Source organism: Centruroides vittatus, unplaced genomic scaffold (assembly GCF_030686945.1).
Source record: "Centruroides vittatus isolate TY-2023 unplaced genomic scaffold, ASM3068694v2 contig_1114, whole genome shotgun sequence".
Taxonomy (NCBI): Eukaryota; Metazoa; Arthropoda; class Arachnida; order Scorpiones; family Buthidae; genus Centruroides; species Centruroides vittatus.
Genome location: NW_027120716.1, coordinates 681,229 through 697,595, shown reverse-complemented (window position 1 = coordinate 697,595; position 16,367 = coordinate 681,229). Strand labels below are relative to the sequence as shown.

At 27.0% G+C, this 16,367-nt stretch overlaps 1 protein-coding gene across 2 annotated transcripts in view; it reads right to left on the bottom strand.

Annotated features, from left to right (window-relative positions):
- Nucleotides 1–16,367, bottom strand: part of LOC136977654 (vasodilator-stimulated phosphoprotein-like) — a 66,695-nt gene that overhangs the window by 24,206 nt on the left and 26,122 nt on the right. Inside the window, exon 2 of one of the 2 annotated variants that reach the window (XM_067273191.1) lies at nt 1,450–1,611. In XM_067273191.1, coding sequence (XP_067129292.1) covers nt 1,450–1,611 — 162 coding nt within the window. Of the gene's footprint in view, nt 1–1,449; nt 1,616–16,367 lie in introns of both variants that reach the window. The other variant, XM_067273186.1, reaches the window with a different exon arrangement.

Below are 16,367 nucleotides of genomic sequence, written 5' to 3'. Positions count from 1 at the left end.
GGAACTAGTAACTTATAGTGACAGAGAAATAAGACACACAACACAGAGATCACTAATTATGATGTATTACATTGAATCTAAGACAAACTACTGTATTTTCAGATATATTAACTAAAATCTGAAAAACTGCATCTTACATTTGAGCAAATACAGTATTATTTTCTTTTACAATTAAATCTTCAATGAACTGATAATGGAATTGAGAGGGAAAAAGCCAGTATGTTTGAGCTAGTACTCTTTAAAATAAAAATTGGTAAACATTATATTTTCAAAGACACTTTGGAGGTATATATACAAACTGGTACAATTTATATGAAGATTTTATTTCAGATTCAGTGATTTTTTAACTTTTAAGTTATACTTTGCCATAGGTTATCTATACAGCATTAATTTTTATTAACAGATTTAATCATCAATATTTTACAATTCTGGAACATTTAAAAACAATTTGTTCAAGTATAAACTTTGATAAAAAAAATTTAGTTATCAACTACTTTTATTTTCCAAATACAATACAATTGTAATATATTTTTGAGTTTTTGCAATTGTCTGAATAATATAATTCAAGTATCTAATTAATATAAAGCAATATACAGATTTGTGAGTTTTATTATTTGATTAATAACAGCAAGAGAAAATGCTAATACAGTCAAACCTGTTTTTATGCGCTCTTTTTATGTGCAATTTTTATTTGTGTGATTTTTTTAATGCGAATTTTTAATTTGTGCGGTATAGTTGGCGACTAGTCTCGTGCGATTCGTCATGTCTTACGTTGACTTATTATAGCTAAATAAACTTATTATAGCATAAATGCACTTATTATAGTAATATTATTGCATGAATATGCGAAAAATGAAATAATTTACTTTTTAAGTCAACAAAACACCACCTGGACAAAAATATGTAAAACAGACGATAGACCAGACGATGCAGTCAAGTGCTGACATCTGTTGTCAATAAATTCTATTTCGTACGGTTTTGAGTTATTTTCTATGTGAGACTTTTTTTATGCGGTCCCTGTTGACCGCATAAAAAAAAATATTTTTTAATTGTGTCGCGAAAACTATTATTTACAGCCATTCGTGAAGTTTCGTGAGATTTTTTTAATGCGGTCCCTATCCCCCGCATAAAAACAGGTTTGACTGTATATTTTACAATATTTAACACACAAGAATAAAAAGTACCAATGTAAAAATAAATTATTTTTAAGAAAGGAAAAAAATGCCAGGTAGTTAAAAGCCAGATAATCATAAAACTCTTTAATTTCAAAATATATAATATTATTTGTTGAAAAGTTTATATTAAACTTATAATTATTCTTAATTTCTTTTTTTTTGGAAAACATTTGTATTTATAACATCACTATTATATTTCAAGGTAATTAAAACTAAAAATAATCAAATGCTAATTAAAAAGTATATTCAAGTCACTTCAAATAGAATTATTTACCTCATGATCCTGGAGTTTTCGACCAACAACTCTAAATGTATTGTTAATTAAGTGTTGATATATATGAACTTTAGAAAGTCCACTAGATGTTCCACTAGGTAACCATCTTTTAGTGACATCATCATAAAGCATTACAGATGCTCTAGCAGAAGCAATTGAATGCTCACTATTAAATAGAAAAATTACACAGACAATTACACATATACATTGTAAAATGTTTTTTTAAACCATAAATTTATTATAATCTTACTACTTCATACACACTACTTAGAAATAATCTAATGAATTCGTATTAGTTTTATTAGATATCAAATCAATATAGACATATTTTAATTTATGCAAAACTCTCAGAGTATATACAAATATAATTCATTGCTATAAAAATTAGCACACCAAGAAGTTTTATCACTGCAAAACTTGACATGCAGATAAGTCTTAAGAAGATATAGAAATGATTAGAATTATAGCATGATGGCTCATTGCATAATGCCAGCAGAGTGCATTAATGTGCATCCTTCTTGGCCTATAAAAGAGCATGCAAAAGCATCCTGTCTGCAATTTACCTATTGTAGAGGGATGCTGCATTACTAGAGATGTCTTTACGTTGCAATCGAAGACCTAACTCTTCCAAATTTTTTGCATTTTTTGACATTTCAAAGTCTTAAATGTCGAAAAATGTAAAAATCTTGGAAGGGTTATTTTTTTTAATCAATTGCCATACTTTTCCTCTGTTATATATAACAGAGCCAAAGAAAGTAATAAATAAATAAATTAAATTAATTTATTTATTTTAATAGATACATACATCACAATTCAGTATTGTATTTTATATATTTTGGAGACTATCCAAAACAACACAATACAAAATAAAAACAAGTTATCAACAAGTAATTATTTATTGTGAGATTGTCACAATGCTGGGCTGCAACTTTTAATCATATTTTAATTTATTTCATTTAAAATATATGCTCTCCACCTTAAATTAGTAGTATCTTGCCCCTGTACATCATACTTTTCCTTTAACAATAGAATTGTGATGATCATCTATTAACTGCTTTCAGGGGAAAACTTTAGAATTGAAATAATGTGACTTCTGGTGCAAACTGAAAGTTCATATATAGTCAATCAGGGCCTCCTTTCCATAAGGTTTCCATATCTAGCCTCAGATTTCATCTATCTAATTCTATTCTTGAGATTTAATTTGAAAAAATTGTAGATCTATAAATTCCCACTGTCTGTCTGTCTTTCCTTAATCTCAGCCAATAACAACAATACACAAAGGATAATACATATACAAAAGGATATAAAATTTTTCAATAAACTAACTCAAACCCAACAAAGAGTAAAACAACAATCACAGTATTTTACAGCTTATAAGACAACTTACGTTCAAAGAAAATATTACAAATACATCTTTATATATGAAGTTGTGCCCACAGGCTAACGAATTCCCCAAACAGTCTTCAATAGGCTACATACCAGGGGTGGCCAACTTTTGTGCACATAAGATCTACTTTTTATCGTAAAAACGTGTTGCGATTGACTTGTTGTCATAGGCATAGTCTAAGTGGGGAGGGGAAAGTGTGAAATACATACTATGTTTATACACTGTTTCAGTACGAAGTGCACTCACTGCTTGTGAGTCGAGTCATAACTGCATGCACACAGTTGCGTTCGGTTACAAATATAATACATTAAGTCAAGACATCGCTAGCGATCGACCAAAATTGGCTTGGTGATCGACCGGTCGATCGCGATCGACTTGTTGGCCACCCCTGCTATATACAAATAACCCCTACCTACCCCAACTCTTGAATAAAAGTATTACTGTTTAATTAAACATATTTCTTTTTAAAACCAGAATGCAGTAAAAAATTTTGGGGTTGACTGCCAAAGATATGGGATAGCTTAAATGCACTAGATAATTTTTTCCTAAATATTCTGTGCTGAAAGGGAGTGAGTCTTATATGCCAGCATTTAAAAAAAATAATAATAACTAGTAAAAAGTACAAATACAAGTACAAGTGATTTTTATACAATTAAAGAATTTTTTAAATCAAGGCATAAATATACTTGAATAGGTATTAAATCATTATAATTTTCTTTTTAATTGTTAAATTTAATACAAGACAGAAGCTTAACTGCATACCTTAAGTCTAAATTACATAGTATATTTATAATTAATTAGCCATGTTATAGCTCGATTAAAATCCGATGGTATCATTTGTACTGTGCAGTACAGGGCTATCAGAAATAATTCTATTATGAAAGTATTTTCAGATGACAGTCATCTATTTTAAAACAAATTTTATAATTAAATAATGAAATGACCTTTAGATAATATGCATTTTCATTAATGAATGTCATAAACGGGAATTTAATTCCATCATGACAGTATTAATCATCTCATATCAACATTATTAAAAAACTTATATTTTATAAAAACTTGCTCTGAATATATGTTTAAAATGAATATTTAAAACATATTATTTAAGAAATAATTAAATCTGATGAACTATTGTCTATTCAAAAATTTATGCAAAGATGATTTAATTTGATTTTTCTTTTTACTTTCAAGATATCAAATATTTAAGATTTTTCAATTTCAACTTTACTTTCACATTTATAAATCTTCTACTTATACATTAAAACAAGGCTTCAAAAGAACTGCAAAGGCGTTAATATGAAAAGGCAGATCAATAATTGTGAATTGATGGAATGCAACATATAACCTGATTCTTTTCCAAGACTAATAATCATCATAAATTTCTATAGTATCTACGTTTTGGAAGTAGTCATATATGATTTTGCTTTAGAACATTACAAATATATATGATTATTCATAATGCTAAAGGCTGCTCATAAAAATTGAATATATAACTGTTGACTTCCAAGTTTAGTTATTTTAGAAATTATGAAAGTTCATTAAATTATTAATCAAAAATTGTTAGATGTTTTGAGTTGCTAGAATCTCATATCAAAGAATCATTCTATTAAATTACTAAATGGCCATAAGTAATGAAGCCTATATATAACACTAAATAATTAAATTCACTGAACCTTTGTTGCAATTATGCTGTTGTAATCATGAATCCAGTTAAAACTCTTAAGAAAATCATTTATTTCAAAGCAAGCATTTTCAAAAATATTATGAATGTTTTCATTTATATTCAAAACCGCATTTTTCCAAGCTGGGACAAAGAGCCAAAAACTGGGACTGTCCCAACTAATCCAGTACATCTGGTCACTTTAGTTAAGAAACAAATTGCCACTGTCAAGTATAGTGCGGTAATGTAAAATTTGTACAGTAGAGTACTAACTTAAGATAAATGGCATAAACTACTTTTAAGATTTAAATAAAAAACATTTGATGCTTTTGTCTGTATGTATATTCATATATATATATATATTACAGTATATTAGAAATATTTGCGTGGAAATATGGTATTTAAAGTTCCTTAATATTTTAAACTAATAATTAGAAATTAAATTCAAATTTGGATCGTAAAATTTATAAAATTCAATTTAAACTCGAAATAAAATTATTACTATTACTAATTAAAAGATAAAATTAATTAAAAATTCAGGAAAGAAAACTAACAAGAAAAAGATATATAAAACAAATTTCAAATACAGTAGCCCCTCCTTATATCGTGGATTCGGATATATCGTGCTTTTTTTGATCCCCAAATTTTAAAAGCACTTGAATCAATAAATTTTAAAACATCAATTGCCATTGAATTTCTTTTTGGAACGAAATATGTTATTTTATTCCTACCATTGTCCTTGAAACCATCATTGCAGGTGAAACAATAAATTCGTCAAAACCTAAATAAGCAAAACATGTGGACGGATCAATTATCATTTATAAATCTAAATTTTTATATTAAAAGTTGTTTATTTATTAGTTTTAAGTACTGTTTCCTCGTTTACAAGTTTCTGTGAATTCGAAATTTCACACCATGTGAATTGGTGCAACACCGTCAATTCACATAAAGGTGTGAAAAATTTCGAATTCACCGCAATGTGTAAGGAAAAGATTTCTTTATTTGTGAACGGATAATTCTAAAATTTTTATATACAGTAGTAGTAACTTTATTTTGCTTTTTAGAGAATTTTTACTCTATAATTTTATAAGTTTTGATATTCTATTATACGTTCACAATATTTATTTTTTAAATTTTCAATTACCATATTTATAATTTCTATTGAAAAATATAAATTACACGAATTTTTAATAAGTGATTTATTATGAAATATAGTACTATATAATAAAATCGCAACTGATATTTTGTTTTTATATTGACAGTATTTGTCTTTAAATGCCATTGTTAAAGAAACAATAATGTTAAATGGGCGTTCATGGGATCGATGTTTACGTAAATGTCAATTAATACGATATAACCACGAATAAAATTCAGTATTGCAAAATTAAGCTTATTTTATATCAGAAACACTTGCTGTTGAAAGAATACAGGACAGAGATTCCATAGCACGTATAAGCTCAGAATTTTTAGTTCTCGGTTATATTGCGCTTTTTCTGTCTCTGACAAGCACGATATACGAGGGGCTACCGTATTTTAAATTTCATTTTTAGTATTGTTTCAATAATAAAATTTAAAAAGTATATCAGATATACGGATATATAAGATCTTAAAAATATTGTATCATTTACGAACATTAAAACAATAGAATTTGATTGAAAATATTAAAATTCAGTTTAGAAAATTTTCGTTTTCTAATTCAACATAGTATATTTCAAATGTAATACTGTATATTGAAAAATAGTCCAGAAAATTGATGTCCACTTAAAACTTAATGACACTTTCGTAGAATTTGTTTTCTGATTCTTAACAAGTAATATAAATTTTTTTTTAAAGTCAATTCCTACTTAGGTCAACAAAGAAAAATTTTATTTTAGTTACTTTTTATTAAATAATTACAAAGTTCGCTTTTTTTCTCATCGCATCCTCTATCGGTCTGAATCGGCATATTGCTGACGGGCGCCGCCACAGTTTAAAATTAATTAATTAATGAATTAATATTTGAAAAAACTGTATTAACATCAAGTGTCATCCACTACAAGTTTTAAAAAATGTATTTGAACTTGAGTGGATGAATAAAAAGTATTTTATTAACGATTGAAAATTTGAACAAGATATATAAATATATAAATAAATATATATAGGGAGGGTGTGAACTAATAGTAGGAATTTAATAAAAAAGAAAAATTATCAACACACCTTTCGTAATATGTATTTTTTTTTTTTTTTTTAGATTATTTCTACTCCTTGTTTATCTATTAAATATGATTGAATTGGATTTTGATGTGATGCGCACTCACAAATGATATAGACGTCCGATTTCATTTTTGTTTGTTACAAGAGTTGATGGAACCATAATCGAACAGTGTGAACCCGTGACCCACACTGCTTACATATAATTAAACATATATATAATTGAAATGATTTGAATCGATATCGAATTGAAATCTTCAGTGATTAAACAACTACCTTACAGCATATCCACCCAATATCTATGCGATACAAATATATCTGTAGGTAAAAAAAATATCATCGGTTCAATAAATAAATTAATTCAATTTCGTTTAACCCATGTCATTTAATGAAAAAAGAATGAAAGATAAACAAGTTTAAAACTCCATGTTTTGCGTATCACTATGTCAGAAATATACAGTTTTAAAAAATTAGACAAGACTAGATGAAATGGGTGGTAGAAGTGTCAATACAGGTCCTGTGAACGGAGGTCGCAGCAGCCATTTCAGAAAGTACGGGTTCCCAAGCTTTTGGTAGTGGTTGCTGTCCTGTGATGCAGGAATGCCATACAGAAAAGCTTAACATTGTTAAACATTTGTTAAAGCTGTGCATGCTTTGCTATTACACAATACTGTTCAAAATACCACTGTGAAAATCCTAATCTGCAGGGTATAAACATTGCATAGTTTGACGATAAAAGAGATATACAAACTGTTCGTGTAGCATAATCCAGACATTAACATAATTAGCCTCAATGATAAGGACAATAACTATCGTGCTTGTTGAGAGCTGTTGCTCCACGTGTTCAGTCACTAGTTTTTCGAAGTAGTCAGTTCTTATCCCGTCCATCTAATCATATAAAAAAGTCCCTTTTCTCGCAAGTGATTATGGATTGAGTCAAACGATAAATGGTGGAAGTATTTGGCATTGTTGCTACCGCCCATGACACAGTCTTCATTAACCTTCCTCTACATTTAACTTTCTCGTAAATAAAAGGCATATCAGCTAGCTTATGAGACATGAGTTTCTTCATTATGCATAATAAACTTCATTTAATCTAGCGTTTCCTAACCAGGGGTACGCGCTTGGCGGAGTAGAGGTGCGCGAAAAAAAAAATTAATAATGGTGGATGTGCTATAACAGTGTTTCTCAAACTTTTTGGACCGCGACCCCCCTTCTGCACTTAAAAATTTCAAAGGACCCCCGAAGAATAAGTATGTGTCGAAAAACATCCCGGAGGGAGGGGGTTAGGCTCGTATTTAAATATTTATATTATTTTTATTATTTATACGTGCAATTTATTTAAGTAAAAATTATTTTATATATTTTTTATTTCTATTATTTCTAAACATGAATCCATAGTAAATTTATAAAATATTTGAAAAAATTGATCTGGCATCAATTTTTCAGCGACCCCGCAAATATTATTCGCGACCCCCACTTTGAGAATCACTGTGCTATAAGAATATCTAAATTCTGTATTGAGGCCTTTGGCGACGTCAGGGCACTCGATGCTTAGGTTTAAATATAATAAAAATATAATTATATTTTATAATAATTTATTTTATAATAATATATATTATATTTTTATTATATTTATGTGTGTCCTTCCTCCAACGCTTTTAGATTTGAAAAAAAAAATTATTACATGAAATTGTATAGAACTGTATAATTGACCAAGGCACCACTGTTTGATGAACAGGCGAAATAAAACTTAGGGAAATGGGCTTCCAAGGGGCACGTAAGTCAAAAAACGTTGGGAACCGCTGACTAAGTCAACTGATTAAAAAAAATCATTGAACACTAGTATTTAATCGTGGGCTCGCGCTTCAATAACGGGCTAGCTACAAGGAATTTTCTGTTTTCTTCACGTATCTAAATAGGGGCTAATTTCCCGTAAAAGCTCCACCCTTGGCAGATCTTATACGTATTGCGTTACGCTACCCCACCAAACTAATAACGTAATCAAATGTTTAAATCATACAGGTTTCATACTTTTTCACAAATGGACAATAATGTGTTGAAAATGCAAATTAGAACGCTGACATTTTAAGTGGTTTAGCATAAAAATACAATTTTTGTTGTGAGATGTACAGTATGTACAGTACTGTACATTTCTTCTATCTTAATCGATCTTATAAAAACTCTTAAAGATATTTGGATTTTGTACTTTTATTCACTATTAATGTATTTTGCTTGACTATAACCTTTTTATTGTTAATTGCACTTAAAATTTGACATGTAATTAAAAGATTATCAATAAAAAGACTAACCTAATTCTCTGTTGTAATTCCAATTTTCACTTTTGTATTATGTATCTGTTTACAGTTTTAAAGCTGGTACATGACAGAACAAGGCGTCTGATGACAGTGGCTTTCCTACAATACAATATTTTCTATAAACATGCTATGCAGGACAGCAACCATTTATATCAGCAAAGCAACTTTAGAAGCCTGTATCTCGTAAAGAGAGCTGGGCGACCCCAGTTTTTAGGACCAAACTTGTTTGTATTGATCCCATCACCACTCATTTCATTTTGTTGGTCAAATTTCTTAACACCCTGAAGAATACATTTATGGCTTAAGCAATTTAATGATTTCATATTTTTAACTGAAAATCATATCAGCAGAAGAAATATTAAAAGCAAAATAAAAATTACTGGTTTTGATACACCAAAAAGAATTTTACAATATATAAATACATGTTCCAACTTAAATTAGAAAATCTGTAGGAAAATAATCTCATTTCTTTTATTTTATTGAAAAAACAAAAATTTGAGCAATTCATTCATTTATTAAATTGATAATCATGAAATTTCAATCACATTTTGCATGTTTGAGTTAAATTGGTTGATTTTTGAAAACCATATCTGAAAGCTAAAAATTTCAAGCAAGCATTATAAATTTTTTATTTATATTTTAAAAACTATTATAAAATAGAAAACTAACACATAGTTAATATAAAAAATTTCATTTTAAAACAAAAATAAAAAATTGAAATTACAAGTGTAATTTAAATTTAATAATAAATAGAAAGTATGAGAAAAAAAATAATTAAGCATAGTGAATAAAATATAATTGTAGATAATGATAAAATTTATAAATATCAATCATTGATTGTAGTTTTTGAATTTATAAAATTTTTTATATCCATTTATGAGAAAGTACTTCTTTGTTTGCAAAATTTTATATAATAAAAGGATGAGAATTGGGTCATCTACAACTATCAATGCAATCGATCAATAGGTCAGACTGGAAGTAAATTCGTGACATAAACAGTGAAAAAATTAAGTATAAAAATAATGTCCTAAAAGCAAATAGATGAATTAATTGTATAAAACATTTAAGTAAGTAAAAAATAATAAATATAAATCAATATTAAGATGATTTATTTATTTATTTATTTAAATATTCAAATAAGTTAATTTTATATTATTCCTAAGTTTATCAAATTAATTAAATTGAAAAATTCCAGTTACATACAAACCCAGATAATAAATTAAATTTAATTATTTTTTAATCAATCACAAAAAAACAAACTAGTAAACAATAAATCACTTTTGTTTTTATTAGTAGATATTAAAAAAAGAATCAGATCTATCTTTATGGTAAATACTTGGGTTATTTAAGTATATACTGTATTTTCAATTAATGTATACAATGCATTAGAAATAAAGTTTTAATGGATTTCTTTTCTTTGAAATTTTTTAAACTCTAGCATTATACAGTTTTATTTTTATGGTTTATTTTTGTTTTTTAAAATAAAGTAAAAATATAGATACTAACTTCTCAGAAATAAAATTCCATTCTTTGTTAAATAATAATCTACAGTTAAATGATAAATTCAATTAATTTTTATTATATATTATTTTAATTAAATAAACAGCAGTTGACTACTCTCAACATCCTAGAATATTTTTTGAAGTTATTTAACTGACAAATTGTTTCAATGATTCCCTAACAATCTATATACTTTTTATTTAATATTATTGTTATAGCCTATCTATGTTTTCAATGTACAAACTAACTTTACCTACAATTATTCTTTTTCTTAATATTATAGTATAAAAAATTTTTATTTGTAAATGAATTATAAACAAAAATTATATTAAAAAGTTATTGTATACTATTAATGAATAATACAATTAGTTGCCTTATTATTCATTAATAATATATTGAAAAATGTCAAATACTTAATCAATTATCATCATTGCTATTTTTTTTTTTTTAATTATTACCCAATACCATCTACATCAGTGATATTCAAAATGTGATTTAACAATATGTTTTTATTTTCATTATTATTTCTTAAAATAGTAAAAACTGAACATTTCTTAATTAAAGATTATAGACGTAACTATAAAAAGCTTCATTGCTTAAAGAATAAAATTATAATAGCATTGAGTTTTTTTCATATGTTCTTTATTTCAACTACTGAAAACTGGAAATACATTAACAGACACATATAACCAATATCCAGAAAGAAGAAATTCCAAGTAAAGGTTTTCAACCATGTTTAACGATCATCATCAGGCTAACTCAGCATGCTAGGAGTGAGGAGTTAGCCTGACAATGCCCGTTAAACACGGTTGAAAACATTTGTTTTCTTATAATTTCTTCTTGCTGGATATTGGTTATACGTGTAGTGTCTATTCTTTATTTCTTTGAAACTTTATTGCTTAGGATTCTGCAAAAAATAATACTCAGCATAGTTGCTAGCATATAGATTAAATATAAATCTAAATGTTACTAGATGATATTATTACTCTTATATTGTCAACAACTGACTTTATTAGTTACACATAATTTCCAAAGATATATTAATAAAATCTTTGATTGGTTTTCTAAATATTTCATATGAGTAATCTCTCTTCACAAGTATAATAATCAAAAGTATAATAATAATATTTCATAACAATATACGATGCCAATAAATTTAAAAAATGTTATTTTCAATGAAATATATATCTACACTCAGTTTATTTGACAACTTCAAAAAGTTTTTAGAAAACACACATTAACAACTAACATTAATGCATAACAAAGATATAAGTTTTTGAAAGCTACACAGTGCCTTATTTAGGATTATCTATAACTAGATGACTTTCTTTTTAAATATATTAATAATATAATACAAAATTATTAATTTTGTATTTTTGTACAACAAATCAAAATATTTGATTTTACTGATTTTGAAACAAATATGCTTATTTAAACTGAAATAGTTAAAGAAAAAGAATTAAACTTTATATAGATCTACAGTCCTTTTTTTGAGAGAGAGAGCCGATTTCCTGAATACGTCTTATATAAGAAGAAGTAATAAAGTTATAAATAAATAATGTGCAATATATTTCATATCAGATTTACACAGTGCACTACATATTATTCTACTAAAAATAAAGTCTAAAAACTAAATCATATTTTAAATATTTGAGAAAAGAATACTGCCAGCAAAAAACAACAAATTGGATCCTAACTGTGATATAATTATAATTTCTGTAGAAGATATACTTCAAACTTCTATCAATAGACTACTTACTCTAAAAGAAATATTTCATTTTCTGTAAATATAACATAAAATGAAATTTTAATGAAAAAAACATTTAATCACAACGTAAACAAATACATTTTATATTTCAATTTGATTACAACAGTGCATAATATTAAAATAAAATTCTTTGTTTTATTAATCACAATAATTACAAAGAAATTTCAATCTTTTAATTATTTTTTTATGATTATAATAGCATTAACACTAAAAAATAAATATTTATTTCTCTTTAAACAGCAATTATAATTTTTAGCAAAAAGTAACAAACTTTGGTTGTATTGCCAACGAATTATTTTTCAGTTTTCTTTAACATGCATTAGTTTATATCAGAAATTATAAACATAAAGTGTTATTAAACTACAAATATTTTATTACATTACTTTCGACATTCAAATAACTGAAAAATTCTAATGTTAGCAAAACTAATGAACTTAAAAGACATGTTATGTAGAGATTTAAAAAAAATAAAGGAAAAGAGATAAAGTATATATTTGTTTATTACTTTAGTAATTATGTTGAAAAATTTCAGCTTTTTTTAGCTTGAAAGAAATAGATGATTATTATCTATAAAGACATTTTTTTTATTCATCATTAAACAATAAAATAACAATCATTTTTTAATAAGTGGTATTTTAAACTAAGCCATAATTTAAAGTAAATATAACTCAAATATTACATGACTGTAAAGTATTTTATTATGTGTTTTTAATAAAAACTTCATTAAATAATTTCTATTTAAAATTATAAATTTTTAAAATTTATTATCTTTGAAAGCAAATTATTTTTTACATATTTCAAACTAAACTATATATAAATTAAAATGGAATTGGGGGAGTCGTGGACGGTGTTGGTGACTTTTTATTCGGGGTTAGAAGTGACGTTCTATTGTAGCTTTGTGGAAAGTAATTGAATATGGTGTATCAGAAAGTTTACGAATACACAAATATTTTAAGATTAAGTTTAATAAGGTGCTTATTGCAAATTGCGGGGATAGAGTCTAACCCTGGCCCTTTGGCTAGATCTCCTCAGGAGATGGATCGTGCAGATATGCAAAGAAAGGGGCGTGGAAGACCCCGGAAAGATAGTGCGAAAGAATTAGCGAGAGGAAATGAGTTATTGAATCTGATGCATGGTGAACAAGAACAAATTGTAGAAACTCCCTCTATAACTAAAAGTGGGATAGTGAGAGACTCAAACATTCAAGACTACTTTGGATTGGTAGCGGAAGAGGATGAATACGAAACGGAAGAGACTCAATATACTTTAAAAGGAATATACGTTTTGATTCAGGAAAAGTTTACGCAATTAAATTCAGATTTAAGTACGATAAAAGCAGAAGTAACCTCACTAAAGAAAGAAAATAGAGAATTGAGAGAGGAATTGGATAAAGCCTTCCAGAAAGTAACCGATCTCGACCAGATAGTTAAGACTGGTAAACAACTGCAAGGTAAGCTGGAGTTTCAAATCGATTCTTTGAGAAACGAGAAGGTAAAGAACAATATTATAGTCCTGAACTTCCCGTTTAAGACAAACGATCTCACGAATGAGATTAATTATTATATTAAGAATAAACTAGGACTACCTGATTGTTTGCCTGATAGTTTGGTCAGAGTGTCAAGTGGGGACGATAAATCCATTGTGAAAATTACGTTAAGCTCAATCTATGAAAGAAACTCGATTTTGCGAGAATTTTGGAAAAAAAGATCAAAATTAGCAAGTATAGGAAAGGGAAAGTTTCTATTTATAGCAGATCTATGTAAGAGATCCAGGATCAGAAGAAAAAAATTAACCTTAACGATAAGTCAAGAAAAGGCAAAGGGACATAAAATAACGGTCAGAGACGATTATTTCATAAAAGATGGTAATATCTTCACGTACGATTTAAATTTGGAGGAAGTAATTCAGATCAGTTATTTTTTATGAGTCGCCAGACTGCTGATACAGAGAGTCGTGAGCAAGAAAGATTGGAACTAGAGGTTAAAAAGCTGACTAATATTAAGGAAAATTGTAATCTTCACCAGGAGAATTCATTAAACTCGTTACCTCCAGACCAAGTCAAAGAAAATATTCAGGCTATCCTAAACAAAATAAGTATAAGCTTTTGGAATATCCAAGGTCTATTTTAAAAAATCTATAAAGATCCTGTCATACAGTTTTTACAATCGCATGAAGTAATAGGATTTACAGAGACTTGGATATTAGATATAAATAAGATAAGGAAGAGATCCCTAGAAGATAAGTTTTGGATTTTATATAGCAAAATGCTCAAAGGCCACAAAGATTTGGTCGACCAGCTGGAGGTTTGTTACTATTAATTAGGAAATCGGTTGGTCATCTAGTGCAATCACATACTACTTCCAGTTTTATATTCGCATTGGTGGAATTAAACCAGAGTCTTTTTTAGTGGTCGGCTGTTATTTAGTTTTTTTGAACCAATTATATCGGAAATCATTACAAACAGAATCGAGAAAGAACTGGGTAAGTCAGCTGACCAGAGTAATTAACAATTTTGGATTTCGATGGGCCCGTTTATACACCTTCCGGAGATTAGTGAAGAATTATGTAAACAACTAACTAGAAATGTAATGGAGAATTCATTGATACTTGACATGGAGGATATCCAAACACGAAATCTGCCGAATTCATATAATATAATACCTAATATCAATAATTATATGTAGCTTAATTTTCCCTTTGGTGTTAAGGGGTTCTTCATCCAGCTTCGCCTTAATAATGACATAATAACCATTGATAACAAGATTTATATCTATTCTAAAATTGTATGTCCGAGGTGTTTAGAAAACTTCTCTAAATTCTATCTGGTTTGTGGATGCGAAAAAAACAATATTCCTAAGACAAAGTTCCGATTTAAATAATTTAAATGAGTGCTCCTCGAAAAAGAAATGTCTATTTTTTCCATGTGGCTACGTTAAAATCTATTTATAACTTGTATAATTTTGTTAAAAAATTTGTAACTACATAATTGCTTATTTAATGAATGTTAAACAAAACTCCCCTTGTAACAGGCCAAGGCCTAATACAAATAAAGATGAATTGATGATGATGATGATAATTTAAAATTTTAAAAATATGATTTTAAAAACATTTTAAAATTTAATATTTTTCAGTACCTAATTCACAACTTGTTTCAATTCTTTTAAATCTATTTAAAACAATTCAAAATAGATACTATTATTTATTAAATTTTAAAGTAAATACACTGATTAAAAATTTTATAGTAATAAATTTTTAAAAAAGATGACTGCAATATTCTGATTAAACATAACAGGATTTTGAATTATATTCATCTCTCTCCTCAATATTAAATCGTCCATTATTCCTATAAAATGATTTTGAAATTACAATTGAAAATAATAGTTTGTACATTAAATAAAAAAATTATTAACTTCTCAAAATTTTCATTAAAATTGCTAAATCAATGCAAAAATTAAATCAAGACTTGTTAAAAACATACTAATATTAGAAATAATTTTTTGCATAAGAAACAATCCCTATGGCTATATTTGTTGATTTAACAACAACAGTCTCACATCCATATCAGTATTTTACATGGCATTCTTACTAAAAGTAATAACTGAATTTTCTTTAAAAAAATAAAAAATAACAAGTAAACATGATAAAACCTTTTATGTACACTACATTTTTAAGTTTTGTTATATAGTAATATAAACTTCATGTTTTAAAATTAGTTGAAAGATACAAAATATGAAAATATCAAATACTAGGTACAGAATTTAAAGTTTAAATATTTTAAAAGAATAGTTAAAAACTGTTCACAATAACAAGAACTATTTCACACACAAGTAACTATAATTAATAAGAGCAAATATATCTGTTTTATATTATTAATTACACCTAAAATGTCATCAAAAATAAAATAGAAATATTTGAAAAAATTGTGGACCTATAAATTCTCATTGTTGTCTGTCCGTCGATCTTTCCTTAATCTTGAGAACAGAATTAGATAGATGAAAGATGAGACCAGATATGGAAGGAATAGGGGGCAAGAGGCCCTGATTAACTATAAACAAACTTCTAGTAAAAACCAGAAGTCATGTTACTTCAATTCAA